General features: G+C 36.0%; 1 protein-coding gene across 5 annotated transcripts in view; it reads left to right on the top strand.

Annotated features, from left to right (window-relative positions):
- Positions 1–18,287, top strand: part of mef2ca (myocyte enhancer factor 2ca) — a 49,829-nt gene extending 31,542 nt beyond the window's left edge. The window contains exons 4-11 of one of the 5 annotated variants that reach the window (XM_073874526.1): positions 3,444–3,585; positions 4,492–4,677; positions 7,988–8,035; positions 11,356–11,522; positions 11,813–11,836; positions 12,198–12,321; positions 14,574–14,697; positions 16,988–18,287. In XM_073874526.1, coding sequence (XP_073730627.1) covers positions 3,444–3,585; positions 4,492–4,677; positions 7,988–8,035; positions 11,356–11,522; positions 11,813–11,836; positions 12,198–12,321; positions 14,574–14,697; positions 16,988–17,354 — 1,182 coding nt within the window. In that variant the 3' untranslated portion in view covers positions 17,355–18,287. Of the gene's footprint in view, positions 1–3,443; positions 3,586–4,491; positions 4,678–7,987; positions 8,036–11,355; positions 11,523–11,812; positions 11,837–12,197; positions 12,328–14,573; positions 14,702–16,987 lie in introns of those variants that run through there. The other 4 variants (XM_073874525.1, XM_073874529.1, XM_073874527.1 and 1 more) reach the window with 4 other exon arrangements.
- Positions 18,288–21,397: the final 3,110 nt, after the last annotated feature.

The following is a 21,397-nucleotide window of genomic DNA, read 5'->3' as shown; positions in this document are numbered from 1 at the left end:
GAAAGGTAATAAAAACATCATCAAAGTAGTCCATGTGACATCAGTGGGTCAGTTAGAATGTGTTGAAGCATCAAAAATACATTTTGGTCCAAAAATAACCAGACTTACGACTATTCAGCATTATCTTTTCTTTCACGTCTGTTGTGAAGCACATGCATGAGACTAAAGGCACGTTACTGCAGTGCAGGATGACGTATGATGAAGCCCGGGTGCACAAAAAAAAACAGCTGGGGCGCACCAGATAACACGTCAGCCACGTCGTACGTCCTCCGCGTCACTGCAGTCACGTGACTTCAGTCTCTCGGACTAAATATAAAACACCTTAAACTGTGTTGCGCAGATGAACGAAGGTCTTACAGGTTTGGAACGACATGAGGGTGAGTCAATGATGACATTATTTTCATTTTTGGCTGAACTATCCCTTTAACTATTTGAAGCCAAAATATGGACAATAAAGAGAGACAAAATTATGCTTTAAACAAGACGCTATATGGCACACTTATTTGAGATAAGCATGTATTTGTCTGTTCGGTTTGGTTCAGATCACCCCTAAAATAACTCTCGAAGAGCTACACAAGCTTTACCAAAGTTGAGGAATTTCACTGCAAATCCGTGAAGCGAGAGAGATCAAGAGGTGTCGTTTTCCAGAAGCGAACCCAAGAATACCAAGGCACACAAGATGTTCCTTCCATTTCGAACCGCTCTTCCGTTTCCTCGCGGTCGGATTGGATATCCACCGTGCCGGTTTGGAGAGAGTGCCACGGATGTGCTGTCGTAATTACACTCTCTGCTGTGTTTAATACCAAACGCGCAGCGCTCAACTCGTGGCAGTAAAAGAGAGGGCCTTTGATTCGATATTATAGGGTACTGAGAGCATCAAAGGAGGTAAATTACCCAGAAGTCCCCAGTGTGGCATTTTCCAAACGGTGGCCAGCTGCTGTGGTCGGAGCAGCTGGTGGAAAGGAGTCCTGGAGGCGGGCCAGACTGTGCCACGCATTGGCCATGCGACCTGCCGCAGGAACGGAGGCGTCCCCCCGTTGGTTTAACCCGACGTGGGTTTTTGCATCTCTAATAGGATGCTGGCTCTTCTACGGTACGGCTTTCCATCTGTTTTTAATCAACTGCGACACTGCGTATTTTCTTTTCTTTTCTCTGATTTTATTTTATTAAGTCCATTTTGAACTGGTAATTTGTTATTTCCTTTTTTTCGTTTGTTTTTATTCTCTCCCAATAGCGGCCACACTTGTCTGGGTCCGTCTGTACAGTACATAGTGTCATAGTGTCGAGCTGTAGCGTTGCTTGGGAACGTACCAATTTATGACTCAACAACTTTCCACACACACACACACACACACATGTACATCTGAAGAGGTGGAAGAATTGTCGAATAGTCTTGTTGAGACAATAAGGCGACACTTCTCCTAAATCTGCCTTTTTGTGGTTACATGCTTGATGGCTTTTTATGGCGTTTGAATGTGGTCTGTTTCGCGTCACCTTAAAGGGACAGTTCACCCAAAAATCAAATTTCTGTCATCATTTACTCACCCTCAAGTTGTTCAAACCTATAAAAATGTCTTTGTTCTGCTAAACACAGATGAAGATAGTTACATTTGTAACTAAACAGTTTTGGGGCACCATTAACTTTCATAGTATTTTTTTTCCCGCTATGGTTCACCAGCTTCCTGCTTGGTTACAAAAATAACTAAATCATGCAAAAGACACCTAAACAAGACTATGAAAGGCGGCAATATAATTTTCCTCCGGGTTGGTGTGTGTGACTTTGCCCTTGTTCAAGCTTCTCCTGACACAGTGTGTCATAATGAGCTCGGTTTGAGGTGAGGTGAGACCACCCATGCGGACCTCAGAAGAGGGTTGGAGGTGACGTGATGCGTCGGGTCGGTCCGTCAGTCAGCTGCCGGCAGCAAAAGGCCTCGACTGCAGGCTCAGCTGTCCGCAGTTACCACCTGCTATGCCCGTACAACATCATTTCTCAGCTGAAGGTTACCGTGTAGCGAGCTATATAGGACGCCGTGTCTACATATGGACAGACCGCGCCTGTCTTTGTCATGTGGGAGCGAGATGCAGCTCTAGTTTAATTAGGAGCAAGCCTCCGTAGATTTGAGATGACTGGGAGGAGAAGGAGGTGCTGATGGCTCTGTCTCTCCTCTTCTCTTGAGTTTTTTTCTCTCATCATAACACCACTGTAAGACTTTTATGAAAGCAGGAGATGTCAGATTGTGGCTGAATTTGTGTAATTTGTATTTGAGACCCAGTTTTTGGATGCAACCCCCTAGATGCTTGAAAGGAGACGTGTGGGTTTATCAGATAAACTCCGATTTGCTTTTTGCTTGCATTGCCCGTTGTGTTTCTCCTCAATGTTGCCGTGCGATGAAGCAGACAGGAATGCTTAGCTGAACTCGCCTCACCCGCCATCGGTCTGGAACGGCCTGTGCCAGTCTGCATGTTTAGTCCGCTGATGTCAGGCTTTGGCGATTAAGTCGTGTTTCTAAAAGCATCACGCCGACGGTGAGTTGGAGGTCTCGGAGACCCACAGACGGTGCGATGGGGGTGGACGGTGTAGGGTTTCCGAGCGGCATAAAAAAGCCTTCTACGGCCATCCCTCAAGTCCACGGGTGTGATTGGCCGATGGTACGGCCCCGCCCCCTGACCTCAGGAGATTTGTTGGACAGGTGCAAAGTCCTGACAGGTGGACGTCTCTCGAATGAGCAGAATTGCCGGGGCTCATGATGTTGGCGAGTGAAGCGCTTAGAAAATAAACCAATAGCTCTCCGTCATTTTAGGTTAGAGATTCAACCTCACAAAAACGTAGATGAGCCCCTCTTTTTCTCTTTATTAGAAAAATCTAATAAAAAAGCCTAATCAGAAGCACAAATAATGTATCAAATCGCTAGCTTTGAAACCTTTGAATAAGCAATGGAAAAATACAAAAGCCACTTATTATTGTACAATGATTATTGCCCCATTTAGGATTAAATTAAATAATAAGATTCAGATCAAAGATGCTTTGATTCAAAGAGTCACAATTCACAAGTTTATTTGTTTGCAAATATAGCCCTCTTGTGGTTAACCCAGAAATTGCACATCACTCTTAAAGGGATAGTTCACCCAAAAAATAATTTACTCAACAAAGCCTGTATAAATTACCTGTACAGTATACACGAAGGAAGATATTTTAAATCGGGGGCACCATTGACTTCCAGGGTAGAAAAAAATAATGCTATGGAGGTGGATGGTGCCCGAGATCCGTTTATGATTTTTCAACATATCTTCCTTGGAACAACATGAGGGTTAGTAAATGATGACATATTTTTCATTTTGGGTTGAACTATCCCTTTAAGACTTTTGTCTATGAGAACGTCCAAGGGAAAACGTTATAAAACTCTAAACTGTTTGTGACCGTACTTTCTGTGTGTTTGTTTCAGACGCTGAGGAAGAAGGGTCTCAACGGCTGTGACAGCCCTGATATCGATGCCGAAGATTCAGGCCACAGTCCTGAATCCGAAGACAAATATCGCAAAATCAACGAGGACATCGACCTGATGATCAGCAGGCAGAGATTGTGTGTAAGTGCAGTAAAAAAATGAAAAGTTTTAAGAATATTTGCATTGTCCAATCATCAGGGTTCCCACAAGTCCTTGAAATCCTTGAGTTTGTGAATCTTGGGGAAAAAAAATGGGAAGTTTTTTAAAAATATACATACATAGATACAGGTCATTGAAAGTGCTTGAATCTATTTTATGCAAGACGTTTTCTGAAAAAAAGAAAATCCATATAATTCACTGTGTAGTGTAGGATAATATCATAAAAATTCTAGACTTTTTAAGCACACGTGCTGAACTGTTCGCTTTAAATGCTTATATTTTCTGTATGCGAATGTTGATTCATACCAAAATGCTTTTTTGCATAGTTGTGTTTGACACATGAAAACATCTCTGGTTACGTATGTAACTGTTGTTCCCTGAGAAGGGAACGAGACGCTGCGTCTCCCTTGACATACTTCCTTCATCTCTGTAACGCAATATTTCAGATAGCATTATACTTCCTGGCTCTCGCTTCACCCTGTCTTTGTTGTTAAGCCTCACCATTGGTTGAATTTGTTATGCAAATTTAGACGAACTTACTCCTGGATACGCGTTCCCAAAGTGTCACCGCAGTGATGCAGCGCGAGTTCCCTCGAAAGGGAACTGTAACAATGTATCTTTAAAGGTAGCACGATGTAACCTTGCTCTCACTTGAAATGTGTCCCCACATTAAGTCCTTGAATTTGAGGGTACTGGACCTGGAAAGTCCTTGAAAGGTCCTTGAATTTGAAGTTAACTAAGGTGTGGGAACCCTGAATCATTTTACATTTACATTTGTGAACCTGCCTGTGAAATGCTCTAATAACTAAGTTACATATATTCATATCATTCAATTTATATGCTTGAAATGCAAAATATCCTTTTGTTTAATTTTAATACATTTTGTGTGCGTTACCCCCTTCTAGTTACGACATGCCCATCTCAATCCCTACAAGCAATCCTAACAGCCTGATCTACAGCCACCCCGGAGCTTCTCTGGGCAACCCCAACCTGTTGCCTCTGTCCCACCAATCCCTCCAGAGGAACAGCATGTCTCCTGGAGTGACCCACCGACCACCGAGCGCAGGAAACACAGGTACCGACCCCGCACCGGGCTCTCCGCTTAGCCAGGGACTCCGGACATAAAGCTCATTTACACGCTTCACTGACATCATTAGCGAACCGCTCCGCCGAGGACCACCAACAGTTATCAAAACACGCCTCCCATGTATTCAAATACCGCATACAGATCATTACATACGCTCAAATATTTCCTTCAGCCATATTCGGCCGTGCCGGGCCTGTAATATAAACACCGTGTACTCTTTTGAGGTGAAAAAAAGGTGTCTGTCTCTATGGGAGTTTTGGCTGCTTGTAGAGAAACTCCTGACTTTTAACGGACGAATAAAGATGACCATTTTTTCCTTTTTCACTCTCGTTCTGCGTTTGTGGTCGGGGTTTCGTTGAGGAAGTGTGGTCAGACCCAGATTTATCAAAATACATTATTCCTACTCTGGATAGGCACACAAAATGTACTAGCACTTTTGTTACGGGGGTTGATGTTTATTCAAACTGATTCAAATGCATTTCAAGTTTATACACTGTATTATTTAAAGGTCACATTGAATTTATCGTGAAAACTTGCAGTTTATGGTACTATTCAGATGCGTTCAGTGTTTTGTCCCAGACAAAGATTTTCTAATGTTAAAATCAATCATTAAAGATCCACTGTAAGAAAAGTTTTGTTGGTTTAACTTAAAAAAGTTACCTGATTACCGTAAAATATAATATTTAAATGTTATGTCAACTAATATTTTTAAGTTGAGTTAACTCAAAATTTTAAGGCAACCAAATAACTTACTTTTTGAGATGAACCAACTTTGTATTTTTTTACAGATTTAAACTAAAATAATTGAAACTAAGATTGAAATAAGAATAAACCATATTTATATTTACTGTATTAAAATGTATCCATGGTTAGGGTTGTTATACATTTTTCAAGATAAAAAATAATTAAAAGCGTGTAATAACAATGCCAGGCATAAAATTAGTTTTGACAAGATTGAAATATTTTATGCATTTAAATTTTTCATTCACATATGTGACCCTGAACCACAAAACCAGTCGTAAGGGTCCATTTTTTAATTGACCCTTATGTCTGGTTTTGAAATTATACATTGTCTGAAATCTGAATAAATACACTGCAAAAAATGATTTTCAAGAAAAACATTCTTAGTATTTTTGTCTTGTTTTCAGTAAAAATATCTAAAAATTCTTAAAATGAAGGTGCTTTTTCTTGATGAGCAAGACGACGCAAGAAAATAAGTCTAGTATTTAGACCAAAAATATCAAGTTTAAGTGATTTTGTGCATAAAACAAGCAAAAAAAGCTGGCAATGGGATAAGTAAATTTTTCTTGAATTTAGTGTTTAAGAATTTTTTTTTCTTGAAAATTCATTTTTTGCAGTGCAAAAAATGACTTCCTTACTTAGTTTTTTTTTTTACTTGTTTCAGTAAAAATCTTAAATCAAGATGTATTTTCTTGATGAGCAAAATAACCTTAGAAAATAAGTCTAGTTTTTAGACATAAAAATATAAACTTTAAGTAAATTAGTGCTTAAAACAAGAAAAAAAAAAACCCCGCCAATGGAATAAGAAAAATTTTGAATTAAGTGTTTATGAAAAAAGTTAACTTATTTCAAGAAAATTTTTGCTTATTCCATTGGCAGATTTTTTTGCTTGTTTTAAGTATTAATTTTCTTAAAGTTTATATTTTTTGTCTAAAGACTTATTTTCCTATCAAGAAAATACATCTTGATTTAAGAATTTTTAGATATTTTTACTGAAATCAAGACTTCACTGCAAAAAAAAGGATTTTCAAGAAAAAAAATTCTTATTATTTTTGTCTTGATTTCAGTAAAAATATCTAAAAATTCTTACATTAAGATACGTTTTCTTAATATTTTTACTGAAAAATAGACAAAAATACTATGTAAATTTTTTCTAGTAAGTCATTTTTTGCAGAGTGTTTGGTGGAGATACAACTATTTGAAAATCTAGAATCTAAATCACCTTTTAAAGTTGTCCAAATGAAGTCATTAGCAATAATAAATACATTTTTATATATTTACGGTAGAAAATATCTTCAAGGAACATGATCTAATATCCTAATGATTTTTTGGCATAAAAGAAAAATCGATAATTTTGACCCATATTGTATAGTTGGTTACAAATATACCCGTGAGACTTATGACTGGTTTTGTGGTCCAGGGTCACATGTATGCATTTATCAGATGCTTTTATCCAAACTAACTAGTGTGTTTAATCTACAATATAAGTCTGATCAGTATAGGTGTTCCCTTGGAATTGAACCCACGACCATTGCGTTGCTAACACCATAATTTACCAGTTGAGCTACATGCTGTAAAAAGTGAAAAGTTGGTTTAACTTAATAAAAAGTTACTTCAATTAGTGCCACTTAAAAAAATCAGTTTATTTAACTTAAAAACGTGAAATGTTAAGTTTTATGTTTGGTGTTAGCAATTAAAGTAACTATTTAAGTTGAACCAACTTTTCACTTTTTACACTGTGTGAACCCCAATCACTTATATCAATTATGCATTTATATCCACTGTTGGACATTAAAAGTAGACGAATTAAATAAATGAGACAAGTTTTGTAATTTCTGGGCATCCAAAGGGCCAAAGTGTTGATAATGAAAAAACATCCAATATACAGTGCTTAGCAAATGTATTTATGCAACTCTCTGTTTGAAATAAAAAAGTGCTTAAACAGTCAATTTTAGCATTAGAAATACTACTGTGACTAAAAATCTTACACATACTGATGGATTAGCCATTACAGATAGATAAACATATGATTTATCAATACTGTTAGTTTAAACACAAAGCTTAGATTGGATGCTGGTCTAATAAATGTGTTAAGCACTGTATATGTATACGTGTGTGCTTATAATGTATATAGACCGTGAAAGTGAAGTTTTTTTGACATAGTCTGTGGTAATTCATGTGTGGGAAGTTAAATCCCTCTGTGGGTTTGTTATTATTGTCTGAAAGATCTATTTTGGAGTCCTGTCGACCACAGTGTCTCTCCTGTCATTATCCTTCGCCCTCCCGGTACAATTTGCTTCGTATTACAGCAGCAAAACTAAATATGAGTCTTGGCAGGGACGGCGACGTCTGAAACCGCACAGACTTTGAAAAGTTTTTCTTGGACGGAGGAATCTTCTCAATAGGGCTGAGCAGGGGTTTGTGGGCACGGATAGACTTACAGATGTTTCTTCTCGAAACGCTTTCCTTCCTCGGGCGCAGGAAAGAGGCGGCAGTCAGGCGTGCCGTTCGAGTTTTCAGCGTCAGTTTTGTTTAACGTCTGCTGTTTTATCCTTAGGTGGCCTCATGGGTCCAGATCTTGGTGGTGGAGTGGGCACCAGTGCTGGTAAGGGCGATGTATATTTGCCATACATATACTGTATGTTTGCCGTCTCATACAGACGGAGCCGCTTGGTTTGATTCAAAGCTTCTCTGTGCTTGACTGGTTCCTCCCCGGATATTTACCCAGCGCACCGCCGTAGGATGTTGCGGCGAAGGGTCTTAAATAGTATATTTCATAAAAAACATCCTACGGTGGATTCTAATACGACGACGCTTTCAACACTTACGTTAGGTGAGAGCAAACATAACACGCCAGGATGTGAGGCTGCGCTTTACCACAAAAGATCAAAAAAAGTGCTGTACATATTTTCAGATATAAAAAAGATTAGGAAACCACCAACTGTACAGCCGGATGAGATTTAGTCAAACAAATTCGTGAAGAAAGTTTACACATTGTCACAAAGCATCGCTGCTTTTACTGAAGTATAAAGTAGATACAAAATTGGAAAAGATATCTAGCATCTACCGATACTGATAGATACCGATAGTTTTGCTTTTTACATAAAATAATCACACAGTATATGAGTTCTGATGGATATAATCTGCCCGGATCATTGACTGTTTTGAAACAATCAATAGTGCGAAAAAATGCTGCCGATACCGATTATAGGCCGATATATATTAGTGCATCCCTAAAGTAAAGTTTTCTCAATTTTAGACTTTAGTTATTAAAGGAATATTTCACATAATAATGAAAATTAGTCCATAATTTCTATGACTTTCTTTCAGTTTTCAGCACATTTAGAGTTACATTAAATCATATCCTGGTAGATTTTCTAATGGCAAATTATTGTTTGAAGCCCATCCATCATCATAATGTGACTCCAATATTTGACCCTGGACCACAAAACCTGTCACAAGGATCAATTGTTGAAGCTTTCCGTTGATGTATGTTTGTTATGATAGGACAATATTTGGCCAAGATACAACTATTTAAAAATCTGGAATCTGAGGGTGCAAAAAAAATAAAATATTGAGAAAATCGCCTTTAAAGTTGTTCGCCTTTAAATGAAGTTCTTAGCAGCACATATATAAAATGTATTTATCATTAATAATATATTTATGGTAGGAAATTTACAAAATATATTCATGAAACATCTTTACTTAATATCCTAATGATTTTTGGCTTAAAATTGATGAGTCATTCCACCGAATCGGTGCCATTTGCATGTTGTAACTCTTCAAAATTGAAGTTTATATTTTTCTTTTTTTACACTAAATTTAATTAACACATGTTTTACTTTTCAAAATGAGTATTGGTCAATCTCAGGTAACTAGTTTATTTTTTAACATGTTTTCTTAATGGAGGCTTGAGGCATTTGGATAACAGGACTAAGAGTAACAGGACTGAATTTTTAGCATAGATTTAGCAAATACATGAAATATATGTGCAGTAAATATGTGCTAATACCTAAAAGCCACTTAGCAAATTCTAGTGATTTACCAAAATGTTTTATCTAAGGAATAATTGACGACGGGCCATTGAATTGAAAATAATGCACACCCATTGAAAATAATGCACACCCAAGGTGCAATGCGGAACGACGCGAAGCGGAGTGCCGTTACACCGCGGATGTGCATTATTTTCAAATAATTAGTCAATTATTCCTCTTATACCACGGTTACCACAAACATTGCTCTGGTGCCTATTTTTAAGACATTTAACAAGTTAGGTGTGCGGTTTACAGAAAAATAATCAACACCCATAGAATATTTCTCAGCCAATCAGAATGCAGCATTCAACAGACCCGTGGTATAATTTCAAATAATTCAAAGGACCGGAGTCAATTATTCCTCTTATACCACTAACATTGCTCTGGTGCCTATTTTTAAGACATTTGACAGGTTAGGTGTGCGGTTATCAAAAATTAATGCATACCCACGGAACATTTCTCAGCCAATCAGAATACAGCATTCAACAGACCCGTGGTATAATTGAAAATAATCCGATAACATCAAAGAAATAATAAAGGTACAGGACTGTACATTAAGGTTGAAATTCACAGTCATAGCATCAATATCATAAAATATACAGAAAAGAAAAAAATACTTTTGATCTTCATATGACCTTCAGAAGATCCTAGTGATGTCACTTCCTCTTGAATATGTGACTTGTGGGATATTCCTAAATTTTCAGAGGGGGGAACGTGTTGGGTAACAGGACTGAGTGAAATCCTGGGGACATAACTAAAATGTGCATTTATCTAAAATATTATGACTTTTTCAAGGGTAAAAATATTAAAAAGCAAAGATGCAATATGGACCCATACAAAAAATAAAGATATCTAAAGAATTGTTTGCATTATATTTAAAGGTGAAGTACAGAGAGCAGGAACGGATAAAAAAGTGTTTTAGTTAGTGTTCTGTGTAGTTTTTATTAATGTTTTATAATATTTAGTAGTAAATTTGGTGTTGGATTAACATGCAGGACACTTTGCTTAATAATAAAATGTATAATTTTTATACTTTTAATATCCTGGGGACAGGAATGTTACCCATTCGGTGGAATGACCCTGATAATTTTGACCTATACAACACCGCAAAAATAACTTTCTTAAAGTATTTTTGTCTTGTTTTTAGTACAAATATCAAAAAATTATTAAATCAAGATTTTCTTTAAGAAAAAAAGTCTAGTTTTAAGACAAAAAATATACAATTTAAGTGAATTTGTGCTTAAAACAAGCAAAAAAAATTGCCAATGGGGTAAGACTTTTTTTCTTAAATTAAGTGTTTAAAAAAATGTTTTTTTCTTACCCTATTGGCACATTTTTTTTTTAAATTGTTTTAAGCACAAATTCACTTAAACTTTATTTTTTTTTGTCTAAAAACTAGACTTTTTTGGTCATTTTTCTCATCAAGAAAATGCATCTTGATTTAAGAATTTTTAGATATTTTTACTAAAAACAAGACAAAAAGTACCGTAGGAAAGTCATTTTTTGCAGTTAATGTATTGCTGGCTATTGCTACTCATAACTGGTTTTGTGGTCCAGACATGTGTCTTATATAGAGAAAATTATTCGTATTTTGAGTCGTGACTTTAGTTTGAGTTATTTTAGGTGAACTATTGCTTTAATACCAAGTAATACTGAGTAATGATTTCCTTGAGGATTTGTATAACACAAAGACATGATCTGTCATATAAACCACAAATAATTCAACTCAATTCATGAACAACATTATACAATGTAAAGACCTCTGCGGTGACCTTGAACCGGGAGTTTTGGGTAAAATCAAAAGGCTCAGATAGACGTAGTTTTTAATTTTACTGGCTCTTAATAATTCATGTTTGTCTATCATTAAACTGTATTTTCTGTTATTAAACAGGTAACGGCTACGGAAACCACCGCGGTTCCCCCGGTCTGCTGGTCTCTCCGGGGAGCCTGACGAAGACCATGCAGGCCAAATCTCCTCCGTCCATGAGCATGAGCGGCCGTAAGCCGGACCTACGCGTCCTGATCCCACCTGGATCCAAGAACACTATGCCCTCCATCGTAAGTCCACGGCTGCATCTGTTGCACCCGCTAAATATCAGATAGGCTCACTAATAGACAGATTTACCTCCTTGATGGATTTGAAGTGTCCGTGCATATGCTTAGGTTCTTTGAGAACCAAAATGGTTCTTCCACCCCCTTATTTTTAAGAGTGTAGGTAAGAAACACATGCAGTACAAGTTAATTATCACACATATTCAGTCTGCATCTGTTATTGAGATGGCACATGCCTGAAAAGAAGTTTCGAATTAAAACTAATTAGAATTTCATTCGTTTTAATTGCTTGCCAGTCGGAGGACGTCGACATGTTGCTGGTAAGTGCCTTCACACGAGACACCTGTCAAACAGTCTTACACGAACAGAGAACCAAAATAACACATGCAAAAGTTTCACGTTGACAACCCTCTCGCTCACATCTTCATCTATCCAGTCTCTTTCCTCTGTTGCCAAGGGGACTGCTTCAGCAGTTCCCATAGCAACAGCAAGACCTCCAGCAGAGGTTGGTTGGATGGTAGATGAATAACAGGGTGTAGGGGTAATTACCTGTTATTGGTGTCACATGATCATCGGTTAAATGGAGCATATATGACATCACCTGTGGATTTACCTGTATAGTTGCTTTCTGCTGCATTTGTTTTAATAAATGTTGAAATATGTTTTTTTTTTGTTTTATAGAACCAGAGAATAAATAATTCCCAGTCGGCCCAATCCTTGAGCACACCAGTGGTGTCTGTGGCCACGCCCACTCTGCCAGGACAGGGAATGGGCGGCTACCCATCAGCCATCTCTACCTCATACGGTACAGGTGAGAGCGGAGTACAGTAGATATTCATACAGAAAAGCACTGTTTCGTCTTAAAAAAACGCATTCAGATAGGACAATATTTGGCCAAGATACAACTCTTTAAAAATTAAGAAAATCGCCATTAAAGTGGTCCAAATGAAGTCCTTAGCAACATATATTACCAATGATAAATATATTTTTGATATATTTACAGGAAATGTAAAAAATATCATCATGGCACATGATCTTTACTTCATATGCCAATGATTTTTAGCATTAAAAATGTATAATTTTGGCCGATAGGATGTATTTTTGGCTATTGCTACAAATATACCCATGTGACTTATGATTGGTTTTGTGGTCCAGGGTCACATTTAGAGTTGATTTGATTTTCTTTAAATATGCAAAAAAGTTACATATCTTGTGTAATTATTATGTATATAATATATAAATACACACATACATGTATAAATTTAAGAAAAAAATTATTTATATATTTTTTATTTATTTATATATAATATAAAATGTATTCAAATCTAATATAAATGTAAATGTTTCTTCAATACATACATGCATGCATGTATTTATATATACAATTTACACAGAGTGCACACACATATATTACGCAAAAACAAACTTTTATTTTGTATGCAATTAATCACAATTAATCTTTTGACAGCCCTAATTTTTATTATACACACATATGTGTGTTTTGCATATTATTTTTTATTAGGGCTATCAAAAGATTAATCGCATACAGAATAAAAGTTTGTTTTGCATAATATATTTGTGTGTAATTATTATGTGTATAATATATATAAATAAACACAACATACATGTATAAATTAAATAATTTTTTATATATATTTTTATTTATTTATATATAAAATGTATTCAAATCTAATATATGCATGTAAGTGTTTCTTAAATACATACATGCATGCGTGTATTTATATATATATATATATATATATATATATATATATATATATATATATATATATATATATATATATATATATATATATATATATATATATATATATATATATATATATATATATATAATAATTACACAGAGTGCACACACGTATAACACAAAAACAAACTTTTATTTTGTATGCGATTAATCACAATTTATCTTTTGACAGCCCTAATTTTTATTATACACACATATGTGTGTTTTGCATATTATTTTGCATATTATAAGGGCTATCAAACGATTAGTCGCATACATAATAAAAGTGTGTTTTGCATAATATATAGATATATATATATACACAACATACATGTATAAATTAAAGAAATAATTATTTATATATTTTTTATTTATAAATTAAAGAAATAATTATTTATATATTTTTTTATAAAATGTATTCAAATCTAATATATACATGTAAATGTTTTTTAAATACATACATGTATATACAAAATAAATACACAGAATGCACACACATTACCCAAAAACAAACTTTTATTTTGTATGCGATTAATCACAATTTATCTTTTGACAGCCCTAATTTTTATTATACACACATATGTGTGTTTTGCATATTATTTTGCATATTATAAGGGCTATCAAACGATTAATCGCATACATAATAAAAGTGTGTTTTGCATAATATATAGATATATATATATACACAACATACATGTATAAATTAAAGAAATAATTATTTATATATTTTTTTATAAAATGTATTCAAATCTAATATATACATGTAAATGTTTTTTAAATACATACATGTATATACAAAATAAATACACAGAATGCACACACATATTACCCAAAAACAAACTTTTATTTTGTATGCAATTAATCTTTTGGCAGCCCTAATTTTTATTATACCCACATATCACATGCTGTGCTTCTTATTATACCTGAAAAATTATTTTTGACCAGTGGTTAGTTGCTGTTACTTATAAGTTGAAATTGCTTAAGTAATTTTGAGAAGTTTAAGTAATGTGAAAACATTAAAAACTATTAAGTTGAAATGATTGTAAAGCCAGTTTGATGGTACTTAAAAATTAATGGCAGCAAAAAAGAATTGTTTTATTTTGTATATTTGAGGTTTTTTTTAGTACCCCCCCCAAACATTTATTATTGTTTAGTTAGCTCAGTTCTTTAGATTAACTGTGTGTGTAGAATCAAAATCGCACCACCAGGTGGCGCCATTTGTTAAGCATTTTTGCCCAATGCAGTAATCCGTGAGATAAAGCACAATACAATTCATATTATTTATTAAAGTTTTGTCTTTCTCCGTCTAGAATATTCTCTCAGCAGTGGTGACCTGGCCTCTCTGACGGCTTTCAACAGCTCGGCTTCTCTTCATCTGGGTTCAATGACCGGCTGGCAACAGAACATGCAGCACTCTGGTCTTGGACATTTAGGGTGAGCATCACTCATTCACGTGTATCCAAAACACAATTTAAAAAGTTTGCAAGTACAATGATGAAAATAATACTGTAAATGTTAACATTATTTAATGCATCAGCTATCATGAAAAAATAACAAACAATACTTCTTCAGCATTTATTCATCTTAGTTTATGTTAATTTTAGCATTTACTAAATACATTTTAGAATCTACTGATGTAACTACACTCGTAAAAGGAATGTGTTAAAAACAACACATTAGTGTTGATTCTGGGACATCACAGTAAATGCGTTCTCCCAGAATCCACCCATCTCTGTGTGTTTGTCAACATTGATGGATGCGTTGGCTAACAATGAGCTATATGTAGTTTTAGTGTTTATTAATCTTTTATTCAATGTTTTATTTCCTTGTGCATTGGCTCATGTTAATACATTCTTAAAAAGGATGTGTCCACTCCATCTTTTTGTGTTACTTTTTACACAACTTATGTTTTATTTTAACACAAAATGACAATTAATGTGTTAAAAGCTTAACACAAAAAGATGTGTAAAAACCGAACACATCCTTTTTGGGAGTGTGTTAACATCAGCTAGTGCACAAATGAAATAAAACAGTGAATAAAAGATTAATAAATTCTAAAACTATATATAGCTCATTGTTAGCTAACGCATTAATTAATGTTGACAAATACAACCTTATTTGTAAAGTGTTAACTTTTATTTCAATTAAAATTATAAAGTGTTTTTATCCAAAACAACTTACAGTGCATTCCAGCTTTACATTTTTGTCAGTATGTTTGTTTCCTGGGGATCGAACCCATGACCTTTGCATTGCTCCATACCAGTTGAGGTACAGGAACAGATAGGTTTAGGTTGAAAAATGCAAAACAAAGATGTTATGGCTTAAAATTTGATGTTTTTGGCAACTATCTGGCATGTTAATTATACAAAAAATCAGATGTTTTTGCCTCCACAGGCGCACGCAAGATGTTTTTTGGAAAATTCTCAAATCATACCAGGATAACAGAAATTATTAGGTTTTGCAAGAACTTATAAAGTCCATTTTGGACCCCACTGTGTTCCTTTACCCCTGCCATATGGCCAATTTAAGACTAACTGTGGGTTCACACCAGTTGCGTTTGAGGCGTCAAATTCGCGTCTAGTTTGCCGCTTGAACATTTTGAGTTTACTTGCTTCATTCGCACGTGAAATTCTAGTCATAAAGACATTCACATGAAAATTCGCGTCATGGTAGGGGCTTCTGCAACTCCGCTCGCTTCCTATAATCACGTCACTACTAGAGCAAGCACCTGATTGGTTAAAGCTGCGTGTTTTTCAGCCAAAGTTCTAATTTTTCAACTCGCGCGTTTCCTGCAGCAATGCTCAATTTGCGCAAACAAGGCTGAATCGCGTCTACCGCACCACGTTAAACGTCTCATTCGCGCCGCGAGACCTCCAGATGCGCGGCTGGTCTGAACACAGCATAAACGTGGGTTCACACCAGCCGCGTTTGAGGTGTCAAATTCACCGCTTGAACATTTTGAGTTTACTCGCTTCATTCGCGCATGAAATTCGCGTCATGTGAGGGGCTTCTGCGACTCCGATCACTTCCTATAATCACGTCACTACTAGAGAAAGCTCCTGACTGGTTAACGCGGCGTGTTTTTCCGCCAAAGTTCAAATTTTCCAACTCGCGCATTTGCCGCAGCAAGGCTCATTTCGCGAGAACTAGACGGAATCGTGTCTACCGTGCCGCGCTAAACACCTCATTCGCGCCGCGAGACCTCCAGATGCGCGGTTGGTCTAAACATAGCATAACCATGGGTTCACACCAGTCGCGTTTGAGGCGTCAAATTTGCTTCTAGTTTGCCGCTTGAACATTTTGAGTTTTCTCGCTACATTCGCGCATGAAATTCTAGTCATCAAGACATTCACATCGAAATTAGGAGGAGCTTTTGTGACTCCACTCACTTCCTATAATCAAGTCACTACTAGAGCAAGCTCCTGGATGGTTAATGCGGCGTGTTTTTCCGCCAAAGTTCAAATTTTCCAACTCGCACATTTGCCGCAGCAACCATCATTTCGCGAGAACTAGACGGAATCATTTCTACCGTGCCGCGCTAAACGCCTCATTCGCGCCGCAAGATACATATTTGTACCTAAATGATACATATTTAAAGGGTACTGCCCCAGTGACGACTTTGACCTGATCTTATCTGCCTATATACACTGTCAAATATAAAGGTACGTGAAGGCGACCCCATGCTTTTGTCCGGCCCGTAACTGTCTTTTATCTCTGCCCACAGGAACTGCACCAGCGCACAGTTATGTCAAAGCTCCACCCTCTCCCTGCCGTCCAATCAGAGCCTGCACATCAAATCCGAACCGGTTTCTCCTCCCAGAGACCGGGCGGGGGGCACCCCGGGGATCTACGGCCAGCCTCCACCCCCCCAGCAACAGCAGCAACAGTCTCAGCCGGGTCACCTGCGGCACGACGCGGGCCGCTCCCCCGTCGACAGCCTCAGCAGCTGCGGCAGCTCGTACGAGGGCAGCGATCGCGAGGAACACCGCCCCGATTTCCACTCGCCCATGGGACTGCTGAGATCCTCTCAGGACGAGCGGCAGAGCCCGTCCGTCAAACGCATGCGTCTGTCCGAGAGCTGGGCCTCGTGATGCGCCCGTCCGTCAGGGAGGGCTTTTCTATGTGGAGATTTCACTTTAGTATTATATTTGTTTCTGCAGCGTGTGAGTGCTACAATAAGTATTAAAAACGATATATAAGTGGATAAACAGGGAGGGTGGGCGTGTTTGTGATTTGGGGTTGGGGGCGAGGGACGTGCATCGCTTGTGCCATGTGTGGGAAAAAAACAAAAACACAAAAATATAAACATGCAATTTTACATACGTGTGTATGTATGTATACAAGCATACAGGATTTTAAAGAGAAGTCTGGTACTCTTGTTTGGTAAAGCTACTTTTTAGTTCAGTAATATATATAATGCATTATTAAACTATTGAAAGACGCATTGATGTGTCTTTGGGCTTCGAGTTGTACAAGTAATATTCCCGTACGAATCGGGGCCTTTATGTTCACGATCAGTGCTCACTAACTCGCAAATGTATGTTATCACAGACGTTGTTGTGTTGCAGGTTCAACGTATTTATGTAAATAGAGGATGATGAGGCTTTGGGGTAAATAAGCTGCCAGGATTTGCAGATTTATTTACGATTAACGGAGCGAGAGAGTCATTACGCACCATTTTAAGACGACTTTTATTCAGGGGGCCCGGGGCTGAGGAATAGACACGATTTAGCTTTAAAAATTCAATCAGGATAATTAAAAAAAAAAGAATTTCTATTGTAAATGTTGTTCATATTTAGATCTAAGAGCCATGTTAACAACTTTAACGTTCTCTGGGCCATGCATTGCCTAAATCCCCGGTGGAAAAGATGTACTATACATTTTGCTTATATTTTCATAAAAATGCAGAGCATTTGTTGCTACCTGTTGACCACGAGTCATAATGTGATTTCAAGCTTTGCCGATGTTGAACAGAGAGGTAAAGCTGTGTGAGCTCCAAAAATAAAGCCATATTAACTATTTAACCTTCGTCGACTTGTTTGTTTGCGTTGTTATTCTTTACTTACATCCTACCAATAGTGAAAGGTTCTTGGATTTACATGCAATTCAATGTTGCAATATAAAGTTGGTCTAGTTTGGTATAAGACGGGGTCTTGCCGTCCACCATTTTATTTTAAGTGTTTCAAGTCAGCTGTTAATCTACAGCAGAGTTGCCCAAAGTTGGCCCGCAATGACCTTTAAATTGGCCCGTCATGCCACAAGAGATAATAAAAAAGGCAGGGTTCCCACACCTTAGTTAACTTCAAATTCAAGGACCTTTCAAGGACTTTCTAGGTCCAATACCCTCAAATTCAAGGACGAAATGTGGGGACACATTTCAAGTGTTATGTTTTAAGATACATTGTTACAGTTCACTTTCGAGGGAACTCGCGCTGCGTCACTGCGGTGACACTTTGGGGACGCCTCCTCCAGGGATAAGTGTGTCTGAATGTGTATACTAAATTCAACCAATGGTGAGGCTTAACGACAAAGACAGGGTGACGCGGGAGCCAGAAAGTATATCGCTATCTGAAATATTGCCAAAGACAGCGTTACAGGGATGCAGGAAGTATGGCAAGGGAGACGCAGCGTCTCGTTCCCTTCTCAAGGAACAACAGTTACATACGTAACCCGAGATGTTTTCATGTGTCGAACACAACTATGCAAAAAAGCATTTTGGTATGAATCAACATTCACATACAGAAGATATCAGCATTTAAAGTGAACAGTTTAACAAGTGTGCTTAAAAAGTCTTGAATTTTTATGAAATTATCCTACACTACACAGGGAATAATATGCTTTTTTCCAGAAAACTTCTTGCATAAAATAGATTCAAGCACTTTCAATTACCTGTATCTATATATATTTTCAAAAACTTCCCAGGGCCTTGAATTTTTTTCCCCAGATACACAAACTTTTAAAGATTTCAAGGACCCGTGGGAACCCTGAAAAGGATAAACGTCATTGACACAGATGGTCATATTTCTAATTAAACATTTTCTAAAATGTAATTTTTTTTTATTTGTACATTACAAAATCAAAATTAAATGCAGGGAATTAAAGGGAATATATATTTTTAATGTACATGCATACTTGAAGGTGTATAGCATGCATCACGAAACTCAATGAATCCGGGTAGCCTACTATAGGCTAATAATGAAGAGGTGGAGGCAATGACACACTGACAAAAGGAAAATTAAAATTGATTTTATTGAATTTATTTCTTTTTTTAAAACAGTTACCTTTGAAAATAAAACTGCATTAGTTATGCATAAGCTAATGTTTGCTTATTTTTTGAATATTACAAAATTATAAACTAGGAGATTCAGGGCTTTAATTTTAATATAACACAAAAACATTTACTTTCGGCCCACATCCCTCAGTCAGGTTTGATTTTTGGCCCTTGGTAGGAGAAAGTTTGTGCACCCTAACCTACTACAGGATGTAAATATCCCCCAACTCATGTTTTGATGACATTTGGTCAGACATCTGTTCTTACATCTACCAAACTGATTTTGAATTTTGCATGCAACAATAGTTTGTTATCTCTAAAGGTTTGGACTTTTGTGTCTGTCACTTTACAGTCTGATCAAAGGTCAGTTTGCGTTAAAAATCTGCAAGAATTCTTATTGTTTGCATTTTAGACTTGACAGTATTTAATATTTAAATGTATTAAAAAATATATAATTTTACATTATGAAAAAGTAATGACTTTAGTACCTAGTTAATACATTCTGAATGTTCAGATATATTTTACTAGGCCACCACTGTATGAATCCAAAGATCAAACAAACTTTTTCATCCTTATTGTTTTTTTACACCCCATAATAAGAAGAAACGATGACTTTTATGATCCTGGACAGAAGACCTTTAATAAATTAATGTGAAAAGATAATCAGACAAATTATTTTACATCACAGAGGTAAAATATAAACAAAGGTGGTGCTTCTTTAAAATTTAAAAACGTATTTATTTCATATTATTTGTTATTTGTTTCACACATAAGGAAGTAGGCTAAAATTGAAGGCTGATTAAAAAATGTTTTAGACTTAGTTTGAATGAACATATATGTCGATATATAGCCTAATGTTCTCACAACAGTCTATCACGAATTTCGACATATATTTATCGATTCTTACATTCACACATCACATTAAATCTAATGAAAATCTTAAAAATTAGTCATTATGTGACGTACATCAGTTAAAGAGTTTTTTTTTTTAACAAAGACCAATGATATAAGATTCAGAAATCACATCATGAAGAAATATGATTGAGGTAAAAAGACGTTGATGCATTTGAAGAGGCTATTATGTGCATCCTTGTTTTATCAGAGCTAATTTTTATCCGATTTTTTCAACAAATAAGCTGTAAGTTAAACGACAAAATCAAATAGGCGACCGACATTTCCAATGCAACGTGTTTAATCGTCAAGGATTTTACGTGTTCAAATTATTCCTGCTTTAATCGACTTTATTTATTTGAGCATTTCCCAAAACAAAGAAAAAAATATTATGCACTTTCTATTTAGTTTTTGTTTAATGTTACAGCCGTTTAATATTTTTATTCTAACTAACTTATATCGTTTAGATTGGATTGGTTCTTTTAACCAAAAACAAAACCGTAAAATTATTTATTTACTTAAGTTATTTAGCTTGTACACATTTTGTTGAACAAAATCAGTTTATATTTGGAAAGAAATTAAATTAAATCAAAGCAACGTAATACAGATGCAAGTGGTTATTTGTTTGCTCATGTCTAAAAATATTAAAACAAATCTTACAAAATCTTGCAAACTGTGCAAAAAATATATCGTCGATCAACAAATGTATAAATTATATATATAGATTCAACACGTAAAACGTTTGAATTTTGTTTAATAATGAAGCAGAAGTGGTGTGTTGTAATGGCATTTATACTGCCACCATGTGTCGCTGCAGACGACAGTACACGTGTACTGAGTGACTATATCAATGGATTTATGTCGAAAAGAAAAATAGACGAAATACAAAAGCATTGAAATATAACAAAACGTTTTATATTACATAAATAAACGAATAAAACTACATATTTAAAAAATATTTTTTATATAAAA

This window comes from Misgurnus anguillicaudatus, chromosome 12, assembly GCF_027580225.2.
Source record: "Misgurnus anguillicaudatus chromosome 12, ASM2758022v2, whole genome shotgun sequence".
NCBI lineage: Eukaryota > Metazoa > Chordata > Actinopteri > Cypriniformes > Cobitidae > Misgurnus > Misgurnus anguillicaudatus.
Note: the sequence above shows the minus strand (reverse complement) of the source record. Positions and strands in the feature narration are given on the sequence as shown.